The sequence below is a fragment of the Amblyomma americanum genome, chromosome 2 (genome assembly GCF_052857255.1).
Source record: "Amblyomma americanum isolate KBUSLIRL-KWMA chromosome 2, ASM5285725v1, whole genome shotgun sequence".
Taxonomy (NCBI): domain Eukaryota; kingdom Metazoa; phylum Arthropoda; class Arachnida; order Ixodida; family Ixodidae; genus Amblyomma; species Amblyomma americanum.
This window is the reverse complement of record NC_135498.1, coordinates 216,166,908-216,192,604: the sequence shown is the minus strand read 5'-3', so window position 1 is coordinate 216,192,604 and position 25,697 is coordinate 216,166,908. Positions and strand designations below refer to the sequence as shown.

The 25,697-nt window shown below is 48.7% G+C and overlaps 1 protein-coding gene across 1 annotated transcript in view; it reads right to left on the bottom strand.

Annotated features, from left to right (window-relative positions):
- Positions 1–25,697, bottom strand: part of LOC144122146 (small G protein signaling modulator 1-like) — a 202,067-nt gene that overhangs the window by 59,097 nt on the left and 117,273 nt on the right. Inside the window, 2 exon segments of the mRNA XM_077655710.1 lie at positions 12,942–13,147; positions 17,861–17,925. Of these exon segments, the coding sequence (XP_077511836.1) occupies positions 12,942–13,147; positions 17,861–17,925 (271 nt within the window).

The following is a 25,697-nucleotide window of genomic DNA, read 5'->3' as shown; positions in this document are numbered from 1 at the left end:
TACAATCGGGAGGGTAGGTCGAAATTCGGGAGTCTCTCCCGGCCAACTTGGGAGAGTTGGCACATGAGTGGGTGAACCTGGGAGCAAGTGACAAGAAGAGCTGAAAACAGAGTGGGCAGGGCCGTGGTGGGCTTTCTGCAGTACCTAGACACAAAGAAGAAAAGCGTAAAAAAAAAAATGGAGGACGCTTAAGCTTCGCCTTTAGGAGTGGAATGCGACAGCGCTGCCAGGGAGTCCACGGAACACCATCGCCCGTTGGACAAATCGCTCGGAGTTTCTAGGAGGCCTCTGAAAACAGCCCATCCACTGCCCAAAGGGATGATGAACAGGCTGCAGTGACTGCTGCTCCCTGAATTGGCTGCTGTGCATCCCCATTGTGATTGTGAGCTTAGAGGAAAGGAAAGGCGCACTGTCTCACGTATCCTCAACCACACCATGAGGGAAGGGAGGAAATTTGTAGTGAAAGAGAAAAGACGGAAAGAGAGGCCATAATGGAGGTCTGGGTCTCTGTTCACGTCGCATTCCTTGACCACAACAGCACAAAGATGCATACATCACAGGCGCTCAGGCGGTATGGGTTCAATAACATCGCAATTGTTGACACTCGCACAAAACATGACACACACAGGTCCAGTCGCCACTGCCCGCCCTTCTGAAGCCTGAAGAGGTCGCGAAGGGTTGCATCCACGCTGCCTTCCGCAGGGGCAAAATCGACGTGTTATCACCGGACTCTGCATTTGGACCAGTTTACCTCTTCAAAGGTTACATCTGCCAGCCCTCCAATTAAATCCACAACCCTTGTGCGATGTCAGCACACATTAAGAAACCCAGGTCGCCGAAATTACTAAAACCCTTCACTGGGACGTCCCTCATAGCCTGAGTCACTTTGGAATGTGGATAGAACTCCATAAGCCCAAACTCAAACGAAACATGGTCATAACACTACCTATCGTACCTCAGCACAAGCTATTCACATTTACTTTCATCTCTACAACATAGATGGCGCTGCTTTGCCGCAGCTCATGGCAGTCAATTGAAATCTTTTATAGAGTAGAACGTGATATTTATCGGGTCCTGTTCCAAAATTTGCATACTCATAATTACCCACGTACGCATCAGTACACAAAGACACTTCACAAAGTCAAAGACCACAATGCATTCACCAGGTCCATTTTTTATTCAGTTTGAACGAACGAGCCTTCGTAGTGTGCTCTGCATGTGCTCACCTTGCAATCTGAAAGACCTTGGTTCGATTCCTCGTATCTCCACAAGATTTTGTTTATTTGGAGATTCTCGTGCTTCGTGTTTGTGGGATACACTGGTATCCCCTCCTCGTCCCCCGCGCCAGCGGCGATCGCGACTTCCACATGCGCGCTGGCAACCAGGAATGTGCAGAGAAGGCACCCCTGCGACTCTGCTCATTTCCGTCCCAGCACTGACGTGACGTCACGGCAGCGCGCTGCCTTCTGCGGAGAGGGTGGCATGTTTAAGCTTGACGGCAATGATTTGCTGCTAGGGAGGCAATGTCCGAGGGGATAAAAGGAGGAACTCGCGACGGGAAAGTCTCTCACTGCCGGTCCACACCAGACTGCCCCGAAGAACCCCTTCGCTGCCCGCCGGCCCCCGAACACCAACGCCAGACGATGTCAACGACCTGGTGACCCACTGAACATCTATTTTATGGATAGACCATTCTTCCGCAGTGTGCTTTGCCTCGCATTAGGATAATAAACTATTTCCTAGCGTGCCCTGCCGTTGCCTATTTTGTCCGGACCTGCCGTGGCTGCGACTCTGCGCCACGGGTTCGGGAAACGCGTCGCGTACTAGTAACGCCTGCGTGTAGTTGGCACGGAAGGCCGGCTGGACGCAGAGTGACCCCATATCTTGGCGCCCGAACGTGGGGCGAACTAGGCAATTGAGCAGTGACCTTTGTTCGAGCGAACGACTGCCGTCGCCCTAACAAAGGATGACAGCTGGTAGGCCTGACTTTCAGTCTTTGTTCATGCTGTCAGAGCTAGCAGCACAGAACCAGGGCTCCCTACTTGACGAGCCTTTAGAAGGATTTGGTCTTGCAAATCTTGGGCATTCCACGCGGGATAGCTGAGGAACATCGCCTGACGCGTTGGCAGGACTTAGGCCTGGTATGAAGCGCTCTACATTGGGCGCCTCGCCGCTCCGTGGTGCGGACAATGAGGCACTTAGGCCACATCATTCGACGCCATCAGCGGCTGCGCCCAACTCCGAGGGCATTAGTCCGCAGTTATCCGAGGCGCTTTTGCAGAACGCAATGCCGGTTATGCAGAGCCTAGCGGGTATTTTGCAGAACAATTTGCAAGCCCCGGCCCAGTCACCACGTGTTAGGATAGACTTGCCTACCTACACAGGGTACCACGACACTACGGGAGCAAATGAGTACCTCGACTGTCTGCTGCATTATCAGCAAGTGACAGGAATTGCAGACGCCGAAATGATCGCATGTGTTGTGCCTGTTTCTTTAAAGGAGCAAGCGGCTCGCTGGTACCGACCAGCTGGCAACCGAGCGAGGACAATGGAAGAGTTTTGCGCAAGCTTTCGTGACGAATTCCTTCCCGCAAACTACGAGTGGCGTTTTAGGAGAGAGCTGGAGCTTACCACCCAGCACCCAGGCAAGTCTATGTTAGAGTATGTCTGAGCAATGGACAAATTTTATCACTTCGCTGACCCTCGTGCCACGGACACGGAGAAAGTTGAGCGTGTCACGAGACAAGTGCACCAGACTTTCACGGCCTACCTGAGAAGAGTCAGGTTCAGAGATTTGGATGAGCTGGCTGCTAAGGGGAAGCGCATTCAGGGAGACTTCCTCTCTGCGCGCGCGCGTATCGGCCGCCACCACCTGCATCGCTGTCACTTGAGCTGCGATGCGCGTGGAATGACAGTTCAGCGCGCAGTCCATCCTGAGCTCAGTTTCCTGACGAGCGTGTCCCAAGGGGCTGGGAGTTGTCCGACCTCGCTTTGGACCCATTCAGCTATGCGTTGCGAACAGCACACACTGCCGCAGAGCAGAACGAACCTAGGCGAGATCGCGAGGCTGACACGCGGCCGCACGAGCGGCCCCCACCACCCGCACCGCGAGTTCGATACGACCGACCGGAATGTGGCGACCAGTGCCTAGCCCGTTGGGGCCCAGGCATACGTTGCTACCGGTGCAACCAGCCAGGGCACTTCGCCCACGAGTGTGGCCGCTCTCCTCCCGTGACCAAACACGGTCGGGAAACAGCCAAAGCCGCCGGTGATCGACCTTCGATCCCGCGCGGCCTACACAGAGAACCCCTGTTTGCTAGTGCCATTGGCATGTCGCGTAGGAAGTTCTGTTCACTTGTCAACGCCGTTCATTGAGCTAACGATAGCTCGAAAGAAATTCATCGCGTTACTCGATACAGGAGCAAGCGCTTCTTTGTTCGGTAACGAGGTGTTAAACCATCTCCACGGGAACAAAATCCAGTTGAGAGAGTGCGATACCACTTTTCGCTTCACGAGCGGCACAGCAGAATCAAGCGGTGCAGCTACGATAGTGGTTTGCTGGGAAAGACGCGTGCGGCGACAACGCCTCGTTCATCTTTCCTCTTTATCCGTTCCTGTAATTCTTGGACGAGGCTTCCCAGCCAAGACAGGTATTGTGATAGATATCAGCAGCAGTGGCTACAGGGAGCGCACGTCATGCGCCTTGAAGCTTTTCGCGAAAGCACTTGCGGCGTCGCAGACAATTCAGACTCCGAACGCGGCGCAAGCGGGCAAATCCACCCCGCCAGCCCGAGAACCAGGAGGCGAGCGGACAATCGCCGCTGAGAGAGAGGGCAGAGAGAAGGTTGCCGCGGTAGAAAATGCTCTGCCCTGCAGGGAAGGTCAGCGCACCCCTTGTTGTCGGATGTGAACAGCATGTCAAAGAGAAAGAAGGCACAGTTGTCATCGCTCCTCTGCAAATACATCGCGACATTCACTGACCGCCCTGGCGTCACTACCCTAGTCAGGCACCGAATAGACACGGGTGACGCACTGCCTTGGAAGTGCAATCCTAGACCAATGACCTTGGCTAAGAGAAAAGCACTGGACAGCGCCTTAGACGAACTTATCGACACTGGCGTTGTTGAGAGGTCTAATAGCCCTTGGGGCTTCCAGGTAGCCTTAGTTCCGAAGAAAGACTATACGTACCGACTTTGCGTGGACTACCGCAGACTGAATGAGGTTACGAGAAAAGACTACGGGCGTGCAAATATTCGAAATTTCGAATACGAATCGAATATATTTCATACTCTGTTCATATTCGTAATCGGGAAATTGATATTCGAGAATTTCCGAATATTCGAAAATTTCCGAATACTCGGCAGCGATCGTATACCGCGCCGACTTTCGCAATTTCGACTGCGGGAAAACCACAATATCTGAGCAATTTATCTGAATATAGAGCTTAAAGTTCCAGGAAAACAATACAAAGGCCCTGTCTTCTCTGTCGTTTATTGCGTGGACCGATCGCATTCCGATGCCGCTAGGCTTGTCCTCGTGTGCAATTCCGCAAGTGGGCTTTCCCACATACCACACGTGTTGGGAAGAAGATCGGGGACGACCCGCTTCTAACATTTGCAATGCGAAAGCGCGTTTATTTCTTTTTATCCTTCAGTAATATTGCCACGGATCTGGCTCGAGCTACCTGCAGACAAGCCTCGCAATCCCAGAGGCCGATATGGACACCGCCGGAAGATGTGACCGGCCTCGCCACAATGGTAACACAGGGGACGTCGGTCTGGCGCACGCCAAATATCGGTCTTCCTCGGCGCCTGTCCTCGAGCTTGCCAGTAGGGAACCGGCTGCTCGGCGTGTACTGCGACTACCGAAGGGGCATACGGTGGTGCGCAGGGAACCGGCGCAGGACGGCGCAGCACGTCCGCATACGTCGCTGGCGGCCAAGCAGCTGGCTGTGGTGGCGGCTCTACTGGAGCGACGGGCGATCTGAGCGCCTGCTGAACTTCCTCCCGAATGGCGCTAGTCAGAGAGTCCACAGGAAAAATCCCCTGAAGTTTCTGCAGCTCCTCACGGACCACAGAACGCACGATGTCCCGAAGGGAGCTTGTATTGGCCCCCGAAGCAGCATCCAGGGGGTGTAGAGCCGAGATAGGGTTTAGCTGCCGGTCGTAGAAATTGTACCGTTGCTGGAGCGCCCTCTCCATGAGCACAGCCTCGGAGAGGAACTCGGCGACTGTTCTGGGCGGGCTTCGCACAAGACCGCAGAACAATTGCTCTTTCACGCCTCTCATCAGGTGTCTGAGCTTTTTCTCTTCCGTCATGGTCGGGTCCGCTCGGTTGCAGAGGCGCGTCACTTCCTCCACGTACATCGCTACGTTCTCGTTTGGTAGCTGAATGCGAGCGGTCAATTCACGCTCGGCCTGTTCACGGCGATCGCTGCTGGTGTAAGTCTCCAACAGCTGGCGACGAAAGTCCTGCCACGTCGTTAGACTCGTCTCGCGGTTTTCGTACCAGATCCGAGCGGCGTCTTCTAAGCTGAAGTAAACGTTCCGGATCTAAGCACTGTCGTCCCAGCCGTTGCAGCGCGCAACGCGCTCGAACTGATCAAGCCAGTCTTGGGCGTTCTCCGAGTATCCGCCGTGAAAGGGCTTCGGGATCCGGGGATTTTGCAGGCTTACAAAAGAAGCAGGTATGAACGGGGCGCTGTCTGACCTTGCTGCCGTGGTCGTAGCCATGGGTGCGCTCTCTTGAGGCTGGAGTCCAAATTCTGGAGACAAGCCGCGGAGCCTGCGGCTGACACGATGGACGGGGGTTCGCACAAGAGGCACCGGGCTTGTGCTTCGGCTCTCCGAGGAAGGATGGAGCATCAGCCGAGAATACCCAGCACCTCCACCAGATGTCACAGGCCAGACGGAGAACAGTCGTAGACGTAGAGGGGGACCGCAGAACGGCCGAGGTTCTACAAGTCTGGTCGCAAGCACACCGACGCTGACAGCTTGTCGCGTTCACCCGTGCAACCTTACGAAGGTAACGCAGAAGACGAAGCATTCCTTGGTGCAGTCACGTCGTCCGACATCATCGCACAACAACGTGCGGACGACGAGTTGAAGCTGCTCATGGAGCATCTAGAAGGTCACCATCCCTCGATACCCTCCCACCTGGCTCGTAGGCTGCCATCCCTATGTCTTCGAGGCGGAGTGTTGTATAAGAAAAACTCCGCCTCCAGTGGTAAGAGTTACCTTCTGGTTATACCAGCCGCCCTCCGCCACGAGATCCTCCTCGCCTGCCACGACGAGCCGACCTCTGGGCACCTTGGATTCACGCGCACACTTGCCAGAGTGCGGCAAAACTACTATTGGCCCAACCTTGCCTCATGTGTGAAGCGATATATTCGGACCTGCCGTGAGTGCCAGCGTAGGAAGACGCCGCCTCTGAAACCGCCTGGCATGTTGCAACCTATCATGCCTCCTAACATACCCTTTGAACAAGTTGGCATGGACCTCCTCGGACCATTTCCCTTGTCGTCGGGAGGAAACAGATGGATAGCTGTTGCAACCGATTACCTGACGCGTTACGCCAAAACGCAGGCTCTCCCTCAAGGCACAGCGTTCGAAGTTGCACACTTCTTTATGCGTGCAATAGTGCTTCGACACGGCGCTCCGTCCGTCGTCATCACAGACCGAGGGAAGGCATTTACAGCTCAGCTTGTCCACGACATCTTTGAGCTGAGTCACACCAGCCATCGAACAACGACAGCATACCATCCCCAAACAAATGGGCTCACAGAACGCCTGAATAAAACACTGGCTGACATGATTTCCATGTACGTGGATATGGAGCACAGAACCTGGGACCAAATACTCCCCTACATCACATTCGCGTACAACACTGCGACTCAAGAAACAACCCGCTTTACACCATTCCGTCTAGTCTACGGCAGAGAAGTGCGGATGATGCTGGACGCCATGCTCCCGTGCGTGGATGATGACTTGACACCAGATGCGGGCTCCTTTGTCAAACAAGCCGAGCAAGCTCGCCAGCTTGCTCGTTTGCACATCACAGCTCAACAAGACACGGACTCCAGACATTACAACCGGCGCCACAGGGAGGTTACCTACAACATCGGTGACCGTGTGTGGGTGTGGACCCCTGTCCGCCAAAAGGGATTGTCCGAAAAACTGCTGCACCGATATTTCGGACCATATGAGGTGCTCCGTCGTGTTGGAAACGTGGATTATGAGGTTGTTCCACGTGGAACTGTGGCTACCGGTCGTCGGCAACCACGGACTGACATTGTGCATGTAATGCGACTTAAGCCATACTTCTCGCGTGAGAGCGATGACGCTCCACTTTAAACTGTGTTCGGGTTCTGCGTTTTAATTTGTTTCTTTTTGTTCGTTTTCTGCTTTGTACATACCCTCGCATCGGGACGATGCTCTTCTTTTTCGGGGGACTAATGCCACGGACCTGGCTCGAGCTACCTGCGCGCTAAGCCGTGACGAGGACGAAGTGGTCGCGTTCGCGTGAGGCGCGCTCGAGCTGGCTCTGTTCTGGGCGAAAAAAAACCTCGGCCGTTCTGCGGTCCCCCTCTACGTCTACGACTGTTCTCCGTCTGGCCTGTGACAATATGTTACATAATTAATGTGCACACCCATGGCATTCGTTCTGTCACCTTAATAACTCTCTGAGCGTCACCACCCCCATTTTGTTTTGGTCAACTATGCTATGCGGGAAAGCCTACTTGCGGAATTTCGCGTGAGGCTCCCGAAGGGGCGAGTCGAGGTGTCACAACAGGGCAAGCGATGCTGTAAAAATCCTGCCTATTGCATGGTACACTGTAACCCATGCACCTTTTAAGTGGGCGTAACGGCAGGCATGACAATGTTCAGAGGGCCCCTGTCTCTAGGTCAAAAAAATAACCTGGCCGCTGGTTTCTGTGCTTCACCACTCGCCCGTGGCAATGACAATCGAGTGTCGGCCTGCGCATTCGCCAGTAGTCCAATCGCAGCTCCGTGCGGCTTTCAGACGCTGACTGACGCGTCGCTGGTAATTTTTTTTTCCTTTTTAGAAGCAGTCTTGGCATTCCGACGTCAATGTGCGTTCCCATTTCGCTTATGTTCGCGATGTCTTCCAGTATGCCGAAACTCGGTGCTCGTCATGGGCTTATTACAGGTGCTTGCATGATAGAGCCGCCTCATAAGACTACCGCATTTTCGGCAGTTTTTTTTTTCGGGGCCGCGGGGCATTTTATAAATCGACCTTCGAATAACCCGGGCATTTCTGTCAGTTCTCTGAGCTCCGAATTAATAATGAGGTTTTACTAGCCATCATATTATTTCAGTTTCCAGTCTTGTCATAATATGGATTTCATTTTGCATGACCACATTACAGGTTGGATTCTGTTATGCTGTTCAATTAAGTAGTATACATTTCTACGCACATCACGTTTTTTTTATATGGTGCTCAGGCGGTCTAGTTTTGTTTATTTCAGTTGCAAAGGCCATACACTATTTTTTTTTAAATATCAGCTACAATCTTTGCTTGTTTATCTTTTCTGAATTTATTTTTTGTGCTGACCAGGTATTCGATATTCGATTCGATATTTGAAGCCATTTTTTCTTCATATTCCTATTCGATTTGTATTCGAAAATTTCAATATTCGCACACCCCTAGAAAAGACGTGGTACCCTATACCAACCATTTCTTCCCTAGTGTCCAACCTAGGTGGGGCGAAGTACTTTACAACGCTCGATGCTAGCCACGGATACTTTCAGGTTGAAATCAATGAGCGTGATAAGGAGAAAACTGCTTTTACTTGTCATAGAGGCCTTTCAAAATTCAAGAGAATGTCTTTTGGCTTGGTAGGAGCACCCGCTACATATCAGCACCGAATGGACCGTGTTCTGGGTGATGCGAAGTGAAAACATGCGCTCGCATACCCGGACGACATCGTGGTGTACTCAAAAACGTTCGAGGAACACCTGCGCCACTTGAGAGGCGCCCCAGAGAGGCTGAGCTGAGGTCCGCGGGAATCACTTTGAACTCGAAGAAGGCACAGATTGCCGCGACCCGAATAACACTGTTGGGGTTCACGATTGACAGAGGGCGCATTCTACCGTGTGATGATAAGCTTGAGGCTCTGCTTAAGTTTCTGTCGCCCACAGATCTAGCCGGTCTCAGACGCTTCCTGGGAATGGCGAACTTCTATCGCCAGTTCATCCCAGATTGCGCAGTGCTGCAGGCACCTTTGACAAAGCTTTTGCAGAAAGGCGAGCGCTGGAGTTGGGGTCACGAGCAAGAGGATGCACTGGGCGACCCCATCAAAGTGCTCGCTGACACAGCTGAGTTGCAGCTATCTGACCTAAACAGGGAGTATGTGATCCAAACCAACACAAACGACCTGGGCTTAGGAGCAGTGTCGCTTCAGGAGCGTGAAGGCGTTCTCCGTCCGGTAGCATTCATGAGCGGTTCGTTGACGCTGTCAGAGAGAAACTACTCGGTGACAGAGAAGGAATGTCTCGCGATAGTTTTTGCTCTGCGTAAGTTTGACTACTACGTCGATGGGGTGGCATTTGTGATCGAGACGGATCAAATGGCGCTCACCTGGCTGAGATGACTCAGCGAGCCGAGCGGCCGCCTACCGCATTGGTCCCTGTTGCTGCGGCGTTACGACTTCACCTTGCGCTACCGCAAAGGGAAAAACAACGCTGTGGCTGAGGCACTCTCGCAAGCGCCTGTCCAGTGCGAGGAAGGTCGCGCGACCGACCAGGCGAGAGCGTGAACCACGTGGACTACGCGAGTTCCGTGGGGATCGTGTTCAGCAGAACGGAGCTGCTCAAAGCTCAGCAGAAGGATCCATTTTGTCGAAAGTTGTTAGACCGGCTCTGGGAGCCGGGCGGCAGGGCCGCTGCGCACACGGAGACGACTGGTTTTGCTGTCGGTGCGGAGCGCTTGGAAACAGCTGGAAGTGCTGTGAACGCAATGGATTTGTATCTGCTGGATTCCGACGGCGTCCTGCTGAGGTATATCCCCTCCGAGAACGACACAAACGAGACATTCAAGGTGGTGATACCACGAGCATTGAGAGCAGCACTGTTATGCTACTTTCAAGACTCGTGCATCGCTGGGCATGCAAGCGGCCTCAAGACTTACACTAAATTGTGTCGCTTCGCTACCTGAAGGGACGTAATACGCAATGCCCGCTCGTGCCATGTGTGCCAAAGCGTGAAGCCCCGAGGTGGACGACTGCCCGGCCTCATGCACCCGATTAACAGCCAGACTCCCTGGCAAATCGCGGCGTGAGACATCATCGGAACGTATCCTATGACACCGAGTAGGAACAAGTTCATGCTGGTGGTCACGGATCACTTCAGCAAGTGGGTTGAACTTTTCCCCCTTAGAAAGCTGACGGCACGAGTGATCATGGAGATGATGGATGCATTCACCAGGTTCGGTTTCCCAGAGCAGCTGAGAAACGCGCAGAGCAACGCGTCCTACTTCACTGCGAAGGTGCTCGTTGATTCGTGCGCTGCAATCGGCATTAAGCACAAGAAAACGACCACCTATCATGCTCAGTCGAACCACACAGAACGAGTCAAACGTTAAGCACATGCTTGTCGCATACTCTGAGAGGCACAAAGATTGGGACTCCTATCTGCCTGACATCCCGTTTGCATTGCGTTCGACCATTAACCGCTCGACTTGGTATGCGCCATCTTCTCTCAATCTGGGCAGAGAGCTGCTAGACCCGACGGACCGGATTCTACCGGACAGCAGGAAAACGCCAGTCGCTTCGTCAGCACAAGCTGAATACGCGACGCAACTGCACGCTAAGATGATGGAGGCCTTATGCAAGGCTTGCCACAACCTGGGTACTGTTAGGGCGCAGCAGAAAGCACAGTACGACCGCTCGCACCGGGATGTTCACTACGAAGTGGGCTATCTGGTGCTTCGACACCAGCATGTTCTCAGTGACGCTAGCAAACAGTTTGTGGCTTCATTGGCGCCGAAATGGACCGGGCCGTTCTGCGTGCGAGAGAAACTTTCCTCGCTCGTTTACAGGGTCGAGGACTTGCGGTCGAAACCGACAGGTGGACCGGTGCACGTGTGCGACCTGAAACGTTACGTGCAACGAGATGAGTGGGTAGGGGACACAGCCCAACCCGTGCCGCAGTCGGATAACGAGCGCTGCGATCAGCCGGCGAACCCCGCGTGCCGCTATAACTTGTGCCCTAGGCAGAAATAAAATCTGCCTGCGCAGCCTAGAGCGAGGGCGCTAGCCGGCAGGCAGTCTCGTTAGATGCAAGAACAGTACGGGCCGCTCATGCCAATATGTCACGCAAGACTGGCTTGCGTTAACCCTCATGACTCTCGTGAGGGTCAGACAGCCACGTAGCACTCAACAATTCTGTGTCTGCATGACCTCAACGATTCTGTGTCTGCATGAGCTCAATATTGGCGATTATAGATTTGCACAACTGCAGTAATGCCAAGCGTCGAGCATTGGAGTACAAGCTTAAAAAGGCAACGTCCAAGATCGTGCCATGCCACCACTGTCTCGGAGGCGCGGTGGCACCAGTACAGAGCAGGTTCCAATTTCTGCCCCCTGTAGGTGAGTTAACTTGACTTGCCTCTCCGCCTCCTTTATGCAACCTGTCAGCATCTACACGAACCTCCAACGGACAAGCTCGACTCAACTCTGTTGGGTTAATGTAAACGGCATTAATGATGTGCTAACATACAAGCAGGCCATGTCTGTGGAACACATCACGAAGGGCATGAACACTGTGTCAGGCAGCTGCCATGATGGGTTTTCCACAGTGCACTGATGAAAGGGATGAAGCATCCGGAAAAAAAAAAGGGAAGAGATCTCGGCTAATTACACCAGTGAGCTGTTGACGGACCAGACATGTTGCAAAATTTCTTCTGTACTAAGGGCAATGCAAATGCAAACTGAATTCTCCGAGCACTACGGAAAGAGCAGCTGAAACCTCGCGCCAAGAAAGGCTAACCAACATGTTTAAGAAGTGAAGTTAAGATACAAGAGTTCCATTTGTCAAAATTATGTGGTCTGGATTTTTTTTAGAACGTATCAACATAGTTGTGCTGTGTATATACTACACATATACACACTCCTTCAAGAAAAGCTTGTTTGTCTTATCAGAATTGCCCTCAAAAAGGATATATGAGCGTGCCAGGTGTGTCATAAAATGTTAAATGGAAAGAAAGAATAAAATTACCATGCAGTGATAAGATAATGGCAAAGAGAGCATTGCGTATGAAGTAAGTTGAAGAGTGAGAGTATGGAAAACCTCAAGTCACCCTACCTGAAAGCGGCCCTCATTGTCTCTCCCTTCCGCAGTGTAGTTCCCAGTGACTGCAGGCACACCGAAAGCACTCAGCTGGCTAATCATGTGGGCCAGACCATCACTCTCTCTCTTAAGCTACAGCACCGCGTCAGTTTAAGTCATTCCTTACTGCGCCCATTGAGCATCGTTAGCCCACTAGCGATGACTTCGTGCATCAATGTGTGAACCGGCCAAGTTGCTCGCGAGCATGCTGTGCATATGGCTTGTAATCAAAAAATAGAAGTTACGTTTCTAATGTAGTTCTCCATTTTCCCTCAAGGCGGCATGTTTTTAACACTGCCAAGACACGAAGACACGGTACAGTGCTCATTGCCCACTAAAGACAACTTCCCCACATGACTTTGGAGCCCTCCGTGTTGTTTACAAGCATTCAGCGTCATCTGGACGTTGCGCATGTACCATTGCATGGAGTCATCATGGGTCACAATCACCGCAAAAGTTGGCCTTGACCGAAGGACATGTGAAATGGTTGATCCCTAAAAAATTCACAGGAAAACCTAATTCCATTATGTGTTGACAAGCATCTGAGGCAAGACATGACAGGTGGGCTGTCACAGTTGACCATCACATCCCCACCTGTGGGCGCACAGTATGGTCGATGCCGCCAAAGTAGATGAGCCGGTGCAGCTCCTGGGGGTCCTCGAGGCACCCTGAGGCGGACAGGCGCTGCCAGGCATCCCGTGTCAGGCCCCCCTCAGCGCCTTCCCCTGACACGATGGTGGGGTGCACCAGCCCCGACAAGTGCGTGCGCACCGTCCGCAAGTGCCGGCAGTGCGCCAGCCCTGCACATTTCGTGGAACGGCATATTGCGGCGCCAATGCTACTCTTGTCAAGTTTCTTACTTCAACAAAATAAAAAATACATATCTGGACTCGAAAAGGAAACACTGGTAATGGTAACAAAACATTACAAACATAACTTAGCATTTTACTGCGACAGCAGTAAAGGAAGCGGGAGAAGAAAAATTAAAATTATTTTCGTTATTTTTGCATGAAATGAAACCATATTTGGCAGATACGTAACCTTTCACGCTGATTTCAGAATTGATTGTATTTTATTTTCAGATAACTGGTATGGTTGTTGAGTAATTACAATCAACATCCCCAAAAAGTCATCCTCTTTCGTTACTGTAGGAAAACGGGCATCTTGGATGATGTGCGTAAAACAATTATTCACCCAAAAATTTTCATTTATTTTGCATTGATGCAGCACATCATTGTGTGGGTAATAGAACTCGCTGTTTAGTGGCATAAACAAAAAACAGGATACGCATTGCTTACAAGGAACAAATATTTGATTGGCAAAATTTGAGAGCCTTTAAACAAAAATTCACAAAGATATTAAGTATATTCAGTCAGAAAAAAGGAAAAAAGAGAACTAGAATATATGTTTCACGTGTTGCTATATCAGAAATGTGTATTGAATGTTACAGTTCATGCTAAACTTTTTGATCAGCAAAGAAAAAAAAAGTCAATTCCTTACAGGAGTGTACAATAGGGGGCTAGCCGGTGTGAAATGATGAAACTCTGTGATGGACAGCACACGGGACAGAAGTAGACAGAACAAGTGCAGTCCTGTGCTCGTCCTGTCTACTCCTGTCCTTCGCGCAGTTTTATGTTTCATTACATCAATTCCATGAGCACAGTACCAGGTAGAGAAACCAGAAGGAATTCACACGCACAACGCTGGAGCAACACTCCTTCGTGTGAATTCCTTCTATTGTGTACGCGTCGTCTTCTGCTGGTCTCTCTACCATGCACCAGCTTGCCCAACAAGCTACGCTTGTACAATTCTTGAGCACAGTGTTTTTTTACAATGCAGTGCCAACGTGACCTTCGCGAAAACCCAATCTGGTTCATTGCTGGTGGAACAGGATCGTTCAGAATATGCCTGATACCTTCAGAGAAGATCAGAAAACAGTGAATCTCCTCAGCTACAACAAAATCGAAAGTTACAGACGGGCACCTGTCAACAGTCTGGGCTGAGCAGAACTGTCCTATCTGTCCAAGCTGAAATCAGACAAATGGACGTCCTTAAATCTATAAAGCCAGGATGAGGACGCCACCTTGGAGGCTTTGCCCATCTTGACTGCTCCTCGTTAACATGTTTTGCAACAAGTTTAAGAATTCTCTCTTATAGCTGAGGAAAAAAATTAATAAAAAACTGAAGTACAGTTTTAGTGGCCATTCACCTCATTTAGCTATTGTGTGAAGCCTGTTTTGTGGCAGGCTGCTGCTCAGCTGCCCACAAGGTGGGCCATTGAGCACCCTGCCCACCGTTTCAGGTGGCAGCTCAATTAATCGTGAGAGGCTGCAACCCAAACACCACCGATGGCAACACCTGCCATTGAATGCCACTGGCACATCACTTGACCACTGCACCATTCAAGATGGCTGTCATTCTTTACGCCCAAGAAATGCACTGCACGCCGAGCCGCAAGTTCAACGACTCAGAACAGGTGATACAAGCAGGTGCGGCGGCTGCAGGGAGGCAAAATTTTCAGCTGTTCCACGTGATTTCGTGGTGTAGCTGTTTGCGAAACGCGGGATTTCACTAGACGGCGATGTTAGACCGACATACTGCTGAACTGCGGGGTGCAGCAGCGCTATGATAGCGCAAATGTGCATGAGTAGTGCAGTGACTAATAAATTTTCCTCCTGGAATGTGCCCACGGGCACGCCCATGCGCTGCTGCCAGTAGCGGCTGGTGATAAGTGGTGGCAGCGGCTGGATAATGTTATCAAATTCTACTCTTAAAGGTGAAGCTTACGTGACCTCCAAGTTGTTTTTTTTTGTTTTTTTCCTGACATGCGATACATGAGGGTCAAATTACAGTCAAGTCCTGTAAATACGGTATGTCTGGTCAGAGTTCAATTTTTCATGTCGCTTCCTTGCGTTAGAAAAGGAAAAATACAAAACTGAAACCAAGGAGATGGTGTTATAGAAACAAACTAGGAGGCGCAGCTTGTCCAGGAGTGCCTTCTTGAATTTTTGGCAGCAGGTTCAAAATGCTGGTCATATATGACCTATGGTGCAGTAAGTAGCGAAAGAGTTAATCAATGTGCCACTGCCCTGCAATGGCAGGTGCAGCCACCGGTGGGGCTTTTGAGACCCAGGTTGCTCTTATTCCTAAGCAACCTCTTGCGACCAATTGAACTGTCATTTGCCATGGCAGGCAGTTTGCTCATGTCACAAGGTCATGCGACCTAGGTGGTCCACCTAGGTTGCTTCAATGTCAGGCAAGCTTCAGATCAAGAGGACCTTGGTGTCGGCTAGTTGGTTCATACTGCTACGACACAGACTGACAAAGCGCAACGGAACTAGGACGAGTAGAAGAAACACGAAAACACAGGACAGCGCCTGTCCTGTCTTTTCGTGTTTCTTCTACTCGTCCTAGTTCCGTTGCGCTTTGTCAGTCTGTGTCTTCAGATCAAGGTCACTGAGTGTGGGCACAAGATCCAACAAAGTAAAAATTTTGACTCAATCGGCCATTCTATGTGCCGCATCCCCGCTCAAGGGCAAGTTCCCCGGTTCTGAAGCGCTGGCGTTGGACACGAAGGAGATGTTTACTAATGAAGAGGAGGAAAGGTGAGCAAATCCCTAACACCCTCTATATCCAACAGTGCAAATCCTCACTCCACCAGTCGATGGAACACAACTTGCACACCATGGTTTCATGGCATCCTCTGTGCGAAGTGGCGCAAACTAGTGCTTGCCCATGGCTCAGTCTGACTGCTGATGCCCAGCCAAAAAATTAGTTGCCGCCACACCAATCACAAAGCAATGCTGCTCACACTGAAGACGACAGAGCAGCAGCATAAAACAACACTGAGAAGATGACGACAAGTAACAAGAGACACAAGTAAATATTCAAGACATATCGCCAACGCAAACTGCTGTAGCAGAATGTCACGTTACACAGGCATGGTAACCACAGGTGAATCTTGTTTCTTTTCCCTAAACTCAAGTTATGGCAGCAAGTCTTGCCGAGGACTATGCAACTGGCGTTTTTTCCACTGGTCCTTTGCCAATCTGCATGCTCAAGCCATTATCCATTCTCTCATTTCATGTGTGTCACCTCTGCTATTTTACAATTATAAATGATCAAAAAAGAGGCTTCAAATTGCTTTGAACGCAGCTGCTATTCTGCAGATGGACCCTGAACTGAGGCAGCGAGGACCAAAGCCAACAAGACTCAAGACCACAGCCACGATATGAAGCTATACTGGCAGCATGTAGTGCGCATCACAATTTGCTACATTAATCACACTGGTAAGCTGGCTGGGTGGCGGTATATTACATCAGGGTGGCAGTGGCTTTGGGCTCTGCTGCTTCAGTTTCAGGATCTGCCTGTAGAACTTGAACTTTTGTTGACATGGACAGGTCCCCCCCACACATATAAAAAATAAAACAAGTGCCAGGATGACAAAAATGACACATGACAGGCTTTCTTGAGATGCAATTCGTCATCAAAGACGAGTGCAGCCACTTTCGTCCTTCTGGCAAATGAAAAAAACCTCAGTTTCTCCAGGTGGCTACTGTCTACACCTGAAAAGCACCTTTGTCTCTTGAAACAAAGGGCTGCAATGGCACTCACAACAAAAATAACGGGGGCACTACATGCGAGCAATGCAAAGGCACTGCAACGCAGCCCCAATTCTATTCTAATCCTGTTGTGATTCTGCTCTATTCCTTTGTAGCTGGTGCAGTTGTAAGTACTACTGCTGACTATTGCTGGCTAACAGTTTGCATTTTTCTGCCTCTGATGACATCACACCATTTGGACCAATTGCAACTTTTGTCCCTGAGCGCAGTAAATCTACACCAGGGGCCTCCCAAGGGCTCTCAAAGGCAACAAACTGGACAAAAGTGAGAGCAGGATTTTGTATCGCGAAGCATTCTCAAACTACACGACCATTCCCTCTGTGGTAAGGAGGCGTATTAAAGCGCACTGCACCAGCTGCTTCCATTCTGTCTGCGCCATGCTGTACAACCATAGAAGAACAGAAGGTTAGGCAAGTTGGAGCTTCAATAGCGAAACACAATGAGGACAAGAGTGAGAAGCGCCGTCTTTGAGTCACTTCTCACTCTTGTCCTACGACCAGCTGGCTTGCTACAAACACAACAGAAGCTCTCTCAAAAAAAAAAGGCTGATTTTAATAGTGGTTGGCTGTGTAGTGAAACAGCAGCAGAGTCAGTCATGAAACAAAGCAGGTGAAAGGAAAAGTAGACAGTGAGGCATGCATGGATCTAGTTGCCCCAGGGCTTTGCAGGACAGTCTGAGAACCCTTGGTTTACACTGCACAGCCCTTACAGCATGCCTAGGCCAAATGGTGGCATGGTCTCATCGCACCTAATGACTCTGGTTGTCCCACACTGATACCAAGCTTCACAAGTCTGCAATTGGTGCGCTCCAGCCTCGACCACTGCCGTACCAGACAGCCGCCTCCTAATATACTTGTCTACAACATATACGGGGCCAATGGTGCTACTCACATCCATAGAAGGCCCTCGAGATGATTTGCTTCTTCATTGTGTCGCACAGAAGCCGCAACGACTGCCTGCACAGAAATGCCATCAATCAGCCTTCGAGCAGAGCACATAGCAAGCAAGCATGGCTAGCCAAGGTGCCCATGAGAGCAAATGCATCATATGTTTTGGTTAGATCATTTCAAATTGCATTTTTTTGATACCGGTTTACCTACCTAAGGTGTTCTGCAATTTCTAAAGAGAGGCTTTCTCAGTCAGAACAACACTTTTTCGACAGCACTGTCATTGGTGTGCCGCATCAGAATACAGTGTTGTGTTGGGTTTAGTGGTGCATCTAAGGTTATCATGTGCCAAACACAAGGTATAGATAATTGTTTTGTGCAGGATTTTACAAAAAGTCTAAAAACAAAGGTGGTGTAAAGGGTACAAAGAGTTATTCTGCGCTACCTAGTGAAGACAAGGGGCATAATTTCAAAATGACTAATGGTAAATGCTTTAAAGAAGGTCAGGTAGCCTCACCAGCCATCCTTAGCTGGACAAGGATATCAAGGCTCCCGCCCAGTGAAACAGACACTTCAGCCTTCTTCTCAGGATGACAAAATGGCTGAGGTGTGGTAAAAAAAAAGTTTGTTGTTACAAATCTACAACTTGTTTAAAACACGTGCTCTCTTTAAAAACTTAAAAACCTGTAAAATGTCAACAAGTGCATCTTCACATAAGAGCAATGTTGGGTGGAATGGTATGTGTTCATTGTAAAAAACTGCAAAATGCTTTTTCTTCACTGTTTCGAGTTTTCTGCATGAAAATAAAATATGGTTTAGAGATCGCTCATCTTCACATAATTCAGATTGGGGCTTCTCGTTTTGTCAGTAGGAAATTATAAGTGTGTGTGTGTGTGTGTCCTACATGAAGGCGGCTGATAATCACTTCTTTGAAACGTTCTTGGTGAATGCAGGACTTCCACTCCCCTAAAACTGGTTTTACAAAGTGTAATTTGTTATTTGTTTCATTGTCCCAAGCCAACTGACATTTTTTCCTCGCTTTACAATGTACTAAGTTCATGCAATCTTTAAGGGGAATATTTACTTTTAGGGGTGTGCGAATATTGAAATTTCGAATACGAATCGTATACGAATATGAAGAAAAAATGGCTTCGAATACCCTATCGAGTATCGAATATCTGTTCTATACAAAAAAGAAATTTCAGAAAATGATTAACAAGCAATGTTGTTGCCCTTAATTTTTTTCGCAATAGTGTATGGTCTTTTCAACTAAAATAAACAAAACTAGACTGCCTCAGTACCGTATAAAAAACCTGATGTGCACAGAAATGTATACTACTTGATCAGACAGCATAACAGTATCCGAAATGTAATGAGGTCATGCAAAACAAAACCCATAATATGACAAGACTGGCAGCAAAAAATAACATGATGACAAGTAAAGCCTCATTCACTCAGAGTTCAAGGGACCGGAAGAAATGCCCAGTTCATCTGAAGGCCTCAATTTATAAACTTCTTCGCTCCCCCCGCTTCCCTTCCCGAAATAAAGGAAAACCTGCCAAAAATACGAAGATGCAGTAAGGCCTTACGAGGCGGCTCCATCGCGCTAACACCTGTAAGCCCGTGACGAGCCGGCCGTTTTGCTGTGCTGGAAGAACAAAACAAATGCAAGAAAGGGGCCGGGGAACACACACTGGCGTCGGAACGGCGAGACGGTTTCTAAAAAGGAAAAAGAAATCACCTGCGATGCGCCAGTCGGCGTCCGAAAGCCGTGCGAAGCTGGGATTGGACTACCGGCGAATTCGCGGGCCGACAGTTGCAGTCGCCCGTGGCGGCAGCGAAGCTCAGAAACTGAAACTACGTGGCCAGGCAATTTTATTACCTAGCGACAGGGGCCTTCCGATCGTTGTCACGCCTGCCCTTACGCCCACTAAAGAGGTGCGCGGGTTACAATGCACCATGCAATAGGCGGGGTTTTTACAGGATCGCTTGCCCTGTTGTGACATCTCTACGTTCCCCTTCAGGAGGCTCCCGCCAAAATTCCGCAAGTAGGCTTTCCCGCATTGCGTAGTTTACAAAACGGGATGGCGGAGGTCACGCTCGGAGAGTTATGAAGGCGACAGGACACATTCCTCGGATGTGGGCATTAAATATGTAACATATTACCGAAGGATTAAAAAAAAAGCGCGATTTCGCTTTGCGGTTGCTCAAAGCGGCCATCGGCCATCTTGTTCAAAGCACGTGTGATGTGTAGGAAAGCCAACTTGCAGAATTTCGCACGAGGTCAAGCCTAGTGGCGTCGGAATGTGATCGGTCCGCGTGATAAACGACGGAGAAGGAAGGGAATAGGAATTCTGCATTGTTTTCCTGGAATTTTTAACTCCATCATCGGCTAATTTGCCCAGATACTGTGGTTTTGCCACGGCCGAATTTATGAAAGTCTGCGCAGTATACGATCGCTGGCAAGTATTCAGGAATTTTCGAATATTTGGAAATTCTCGAATATCAATTTCTCGAATACGAATTCGAATCGAATATCAAACATATTCGATTCGTATTCGAAATTTCGAATATTCGCACACCCCTATTTATTTTTTTTTTATTGGCTTGCCACGAGCCTGAGCAGCACAGAGGTCTGTCTGCTCTTTCGTTGCTTTTTATGCCGACATGACTTGGTACCCAGCTCAGTTTTATGTTTTGTACTTGAGCTATCATGATTGTTATGTTGTGTATGATGTTGCCAAGAATCGAAGTCATTGCATTTCTAGAGCTAAGGAAGAGCTCCAAGCACACTTAGCGAGTCTGTAAATAATACTCTTAGCTAAGTTCTTGTTTACTATTTTCCCTATGGCTAGACAAATGGCGTAACAATTCGGCAGTTAAGGCAGATGCACACTGTGGAAGTCTTATTATTTCCTTCTCATTCCCTCGAACCACTGCGCTTCCTACGTAAGCATCAGTTTTTGAACCATCAGTATAAAAGTCAGTAAAACCATTGTATTTTTCTCCAGTGCAAGAAATTCTTGTGCTATACGTTGTGGAGTTTGGTTTTTGTGGAACGTGTGAGAGTGAAATCACAGATTTCAGGAAAATTGTACCATGGTCGCAGTGGATCTCGTCTTCCAGCAATGCCAGGTAATGTGCCTAGTACGCCGCTATTTTGGCACATCTCTTCAAAACGCAAGAGCAGTGACCTAGTACTTTGCGGTTTGTTGTTAAACAGTATTCTAGATGGGCACTTTGTGACTGTTTGGTGACAGATGTGTTTAGGTAGTGAACGTATTTTTAGAATGCATAAGCACGTGAGCATCGTTCTTCTGTTTGTAAGTGATGGTTTGTTCATTTCTACATACAGACTGGTTATTGGTGATGTCCTGTAGCACCAGTTGAAAGACGCAAACCTAAATTGTGCACTGGGTCGAGTCATTTCAAGTACGATGGCCTTGCTGAACCATATACTATACTATCATAGTCTAAGCAGGATCGTACCACAGAGCAATAAATTTGTAGGACTTGCCCTGTACAAACCCCAGTATTTATGTAAAAGAACTTTGAGTATGTCCACTGATCGGGAAGCTTTCTTTTTTAACTCGTTAATGTGAGGCAAGAAAGTGAGTTTTCTGTCAAATGTTACTCCTAGAAATTTGTCTTCATTTTTTATGGGCAACTCTGTTTCGTTCAGGTGTAGAGTAGGATCTGCCGGTAAGCTTCGTTTCAGTGAGAAAAAATGGCCACTGTGTTCTGTGGAGAAAACCGCAAATCATTTCTGTCTGCCCATGATACCAGTTTGTTTATTGTTAACTGTATTTGTCTTTCACATGCTGATATGTTGGAAGATGTGCAGGCTATCTGGAGGTCTTCTACGTAAAGTGAATACATAACGGACCTTGGTATTATTTTGCTAAGAGAATTAATTTTTACAATAATGAGAGTAGTGCTTAACATACACCCTTGAGGTGCTCCACTTTCTTGAATAAAGTTCCTCAAAAGCATTGAGCCTAGGCGGACGTTAAATGAACAATTGGACAAAAAGTCTTTTAGGGACTTCAGCATTCTGTCATGGATGCCGAGCTCAGCTAAATCCTGAGGAATCCCAAACCTCCAGGTTGTGTCATATGCCTTCTCTAAATCGAAAAAGACAGCAAGACAGTGTTGTTTGTGTATAAAAGCTTCTCTGACAGTATTTTCAAGACAGGCTAGGTGATCTGCAGTGGCGCATCCCTTTTTAAAACCACAGTGATGGATATTAAGAAGTTCACAGGATTGAAGGACAAAAGTTAATCTGATGTTCAGGACACTTTCAAATGATTTGGCAAGACAGCTGGTCAGGGCTATGGGCCTATAACTGCTGGGAGAGGTTGGTGGCTTCCCGGGTTTAAGAAATGGCACAATTATAGATTTTTTTCAGGCTTCGGGAATTTTTCCCGACACCAAGGCTTTGTTAAAAAACCCCAAAGTGGCTTTATGGCAAGTTCGGAGAGATGGGCCAGCATTTGGTGCTTAATTTGGTCAGGGCCGAGTGCTGAGTGCTTACCGGAGGAAAGTACTGTATGGATTTCTTGAACTGTGATTAAATTATTGCAGGGTTCATTTGTGCCAAAACCTGCTGGCAGTCTTTGCTCCTTTGCTGTGTTTTTGCATTTTAGAAATGAATCTGCATAATGGGAGGAACTGGAAACTGTAGAAAAATATTCACCCAAACTATCTGCCTGTTCTCCTAGACTCGTCTGCATGCCAAGGGCTGTCAGAAGGAGAACTGTGAATGGGGAGTAGCTGCCACTTATCTTTTTTACCCTCTCCCACATTTGTTTTGACGTAATTGAGCTGTTTATTGAGGACACGTAACCTTGCCATGAGGTTTTTTCGGCACTGCGGCGGATAAATCTGGCTTTCGCTCTTGCCTTTTTAAAGATTATCAAATTCTCCTGCGTTGGATACCTATGAAAATGTTTTGTGTCTCTTTAGCTTCCCTACATTCTTGTGTACATATACCATATTTTGTGATTCTGATAATACGGCCAGTGAAAACTCTGTTATGTTTGTCTCCCAGGCTGGCCTTTTCTCGGAACCGTGCCCAGTCAGCCAAGTGCAGCTTCCATCGTCTTCTGGTGGGGATGTTCAACTGATTACTACACAGGCAGATGAGCACTTCCACATGGGCTGTCTGTCACATAGAAATAGAAGGTCAACTAAAAGATAACTCTACGCACCTCAGTTTCCCTGAGCTAGGCAAGCAGTACGTTGATTTCCCGGTGTCTGACAGACAAAGACTATTACTCATTATAAAATCCTCGATAACTTGACCTCTAGTGTTAGTTATTTCACTACCCCAAAAGATGGAGTGCACGTTAAAATAACCTTAAATTAAATATGGGTCTGGTAGTTGCTCTAAAAGCTCCTCTAATTCATGAGTGGTTACGTTAAGATGTGGCTCCAGGTATACACAGCACAGTGTAATTGTTTTAAATGAGTGTAGGATGGCCGCCACAGCTTCTAATCTAGTTTTGAGTTTATGTTCTTAAACTGGAACTCCATTTCTAAATATTATAGCAACACCACCCGAGAGCCTGTTTGCTTGCTCTTGATCGCGGCACAAGACTTTATAGTTTTTGAGAACATCTTTGTGTTTTGAACCTAAGTTCATCTCCTGTAAACACAAGGCCACTGGCGAGTGTGTGGACATGATGCCCTTTATATCACTTACGCTATAAGCCCATTATAAGCCCTTATGTAGTATATATGTGGGAAGAAAACCTAAGTGTTTTCAGGCGCCCTGATTCAGGGCTTTTCTTTCTTTTCTCGATCTAAGGAGCCCCGCCGTCCATCCGACTTTGATGGTACAGGACTGCCTTGACTGGTGTCCATCGCATCCTCAGATACGCTGGATGACCGTGCAGAACACACTGTTGTTTTCGTGTTGGGCCTCTCCGTGTGGAGAGGGGCCCTCGAGCCGGCTGACCTGGAGGTCCGCACGGCCTGTTTTTTGTGTGGTGGCGCAGAACTGGCTGCGGCCACCAGGGGCATGGGTGGCCCTGCTCCAGGTTCACTGTGCGTGAGCTGTGCAGGTGCCGAAAGCCGCTGTGATGATGTGCCCTGTCGCACCACAGCAGAGTAGGTTGGTTTTTGCCCCAACGAGAGTCGCTTCCGTGTTTATCTGAATTATATGTTTTCTTTGACTGTTAGTGTTACTATTTCCTTTTCTTATTTCAAATTGGTCATGACCGTGAGTAAGCCGGATGGCTGCCCTCACAGTTTACACAAAGGTGGGGTTCAACATCAGCTGGATGGTCATGAGAAGCGCATTTAGAACAGGTCTGTTTGCCCCAGCAGCTCAACGAACCGTGGCCGTACCTCTGGAATTTGTAGCATCGGTGTGGATTGGGTATGTATGGTCTGAGTTTGAGCTTTGTATAGCCTACTTCGACTGAATCGGGAAGTATACTAGAGGCAAAGGTGAGGACAATGTGCTTCGTTGGTGTTTCCGTGTTGTCACGTCTTATTTTGATCCTACAGACATTAGTAACATTTTGGTCTTTCAATCCTTCTAGTAGTTGTCTCGGTTACGTATTTAACGTCATCATCACAAATTACTCCACAAACAGTGTTGAGTGATCAGTATGGGCTGATTGTTAAAGGAATTTCTCCGAATAATGTAATATCTGAGAGCTTCTCGTGTTGATGCTTGTACAGAATTTCAAAAAGCACGTCTCCACTAGCTAACTTTCTCACCTTGTAACCTTGCCCTATGGCGTCAGTTAGGGTTCTTGAAATGAGGAAAGGTGGCACAAGTTGAGCAGTTTTTTCAGGGTCTTCGCTATGTACTATATGATAGCGTGGGAAATTTGTCTTGCTGCCAAAAAATGCAGTAGTCACTTCGGTGCGTCCTCTTTTTGGAGGACAATCAGCGGAAAGTAAGAAATGAGCCATGAAATATATTTCCAGTTTGGTCGCAGTGTTAGCCACCCACCACGGAGTCCAACAAGGGGGCGGGACAGGAAATTGCAAGCAACTCCTGCCCACACCAGCTGTACCCTTCAACTATTACAAAATATGACGCAACTCACGGCAGTTCGTCACAAAAGGTTAACCCTCGCCGCCAGGAAAAAAGGAAAAACTAAGAAGTGAGCAGGAGATAGGAGAACTGTAAGAAAGGAGACAGGAAAACGAAAGATGGAGAGGAGGACAGGAAAAGGCGACTGCCGATTTCCTCCGGTTGGGTCAGGCCGGAGGTACCATGGTGCCGTGGTGTCACCACTCACCAACGTCTGCACGTGCAGACACCCCCCTGCGGGGAGCATCAGAATACAGCTAAGACGTGCTAAATAGAAGGCTGGCTAATTAATACTGAGTAGTTAACTTTTAACTACTACTGTTAGTCTCCCTATTCATAAGTAATATCCATCTCAGTTTTTAGACTTTCGAAAACGCAGTTACCCTCGGCAGTGTGGCCCAACAAATTTTGGCTATTTCAGCTAGTTACGAGCACCAAGGTGGTTGCTTTGCCTGCAAGCTTTTCAAAACAGCATGAATTTTGGTGTGATGAAAGCAAAATTGGCTGGACCACAGTGCCAGCGGTAAATGCATATTCGGCATTCTAAAAATTGACATAGATAGGCCATATGGTCGGCTGCACCCTCATCATCATCATCCTGACTATGCGTACTGCAGAGCAAAGACCTCTCCCATATCTCTCCAAATGACCCTGTCCTTTGTCAGCTGGAACGACCATATGCCCGCAAACTCCTTAATCTCATCTGCCCACCTAACCTTCTGCCGCCCCCTGCTACGCTTGCCTTCTCTTGAAATCCACTCCATTGCCCTTAAGGCTGCATGCCTTTAAA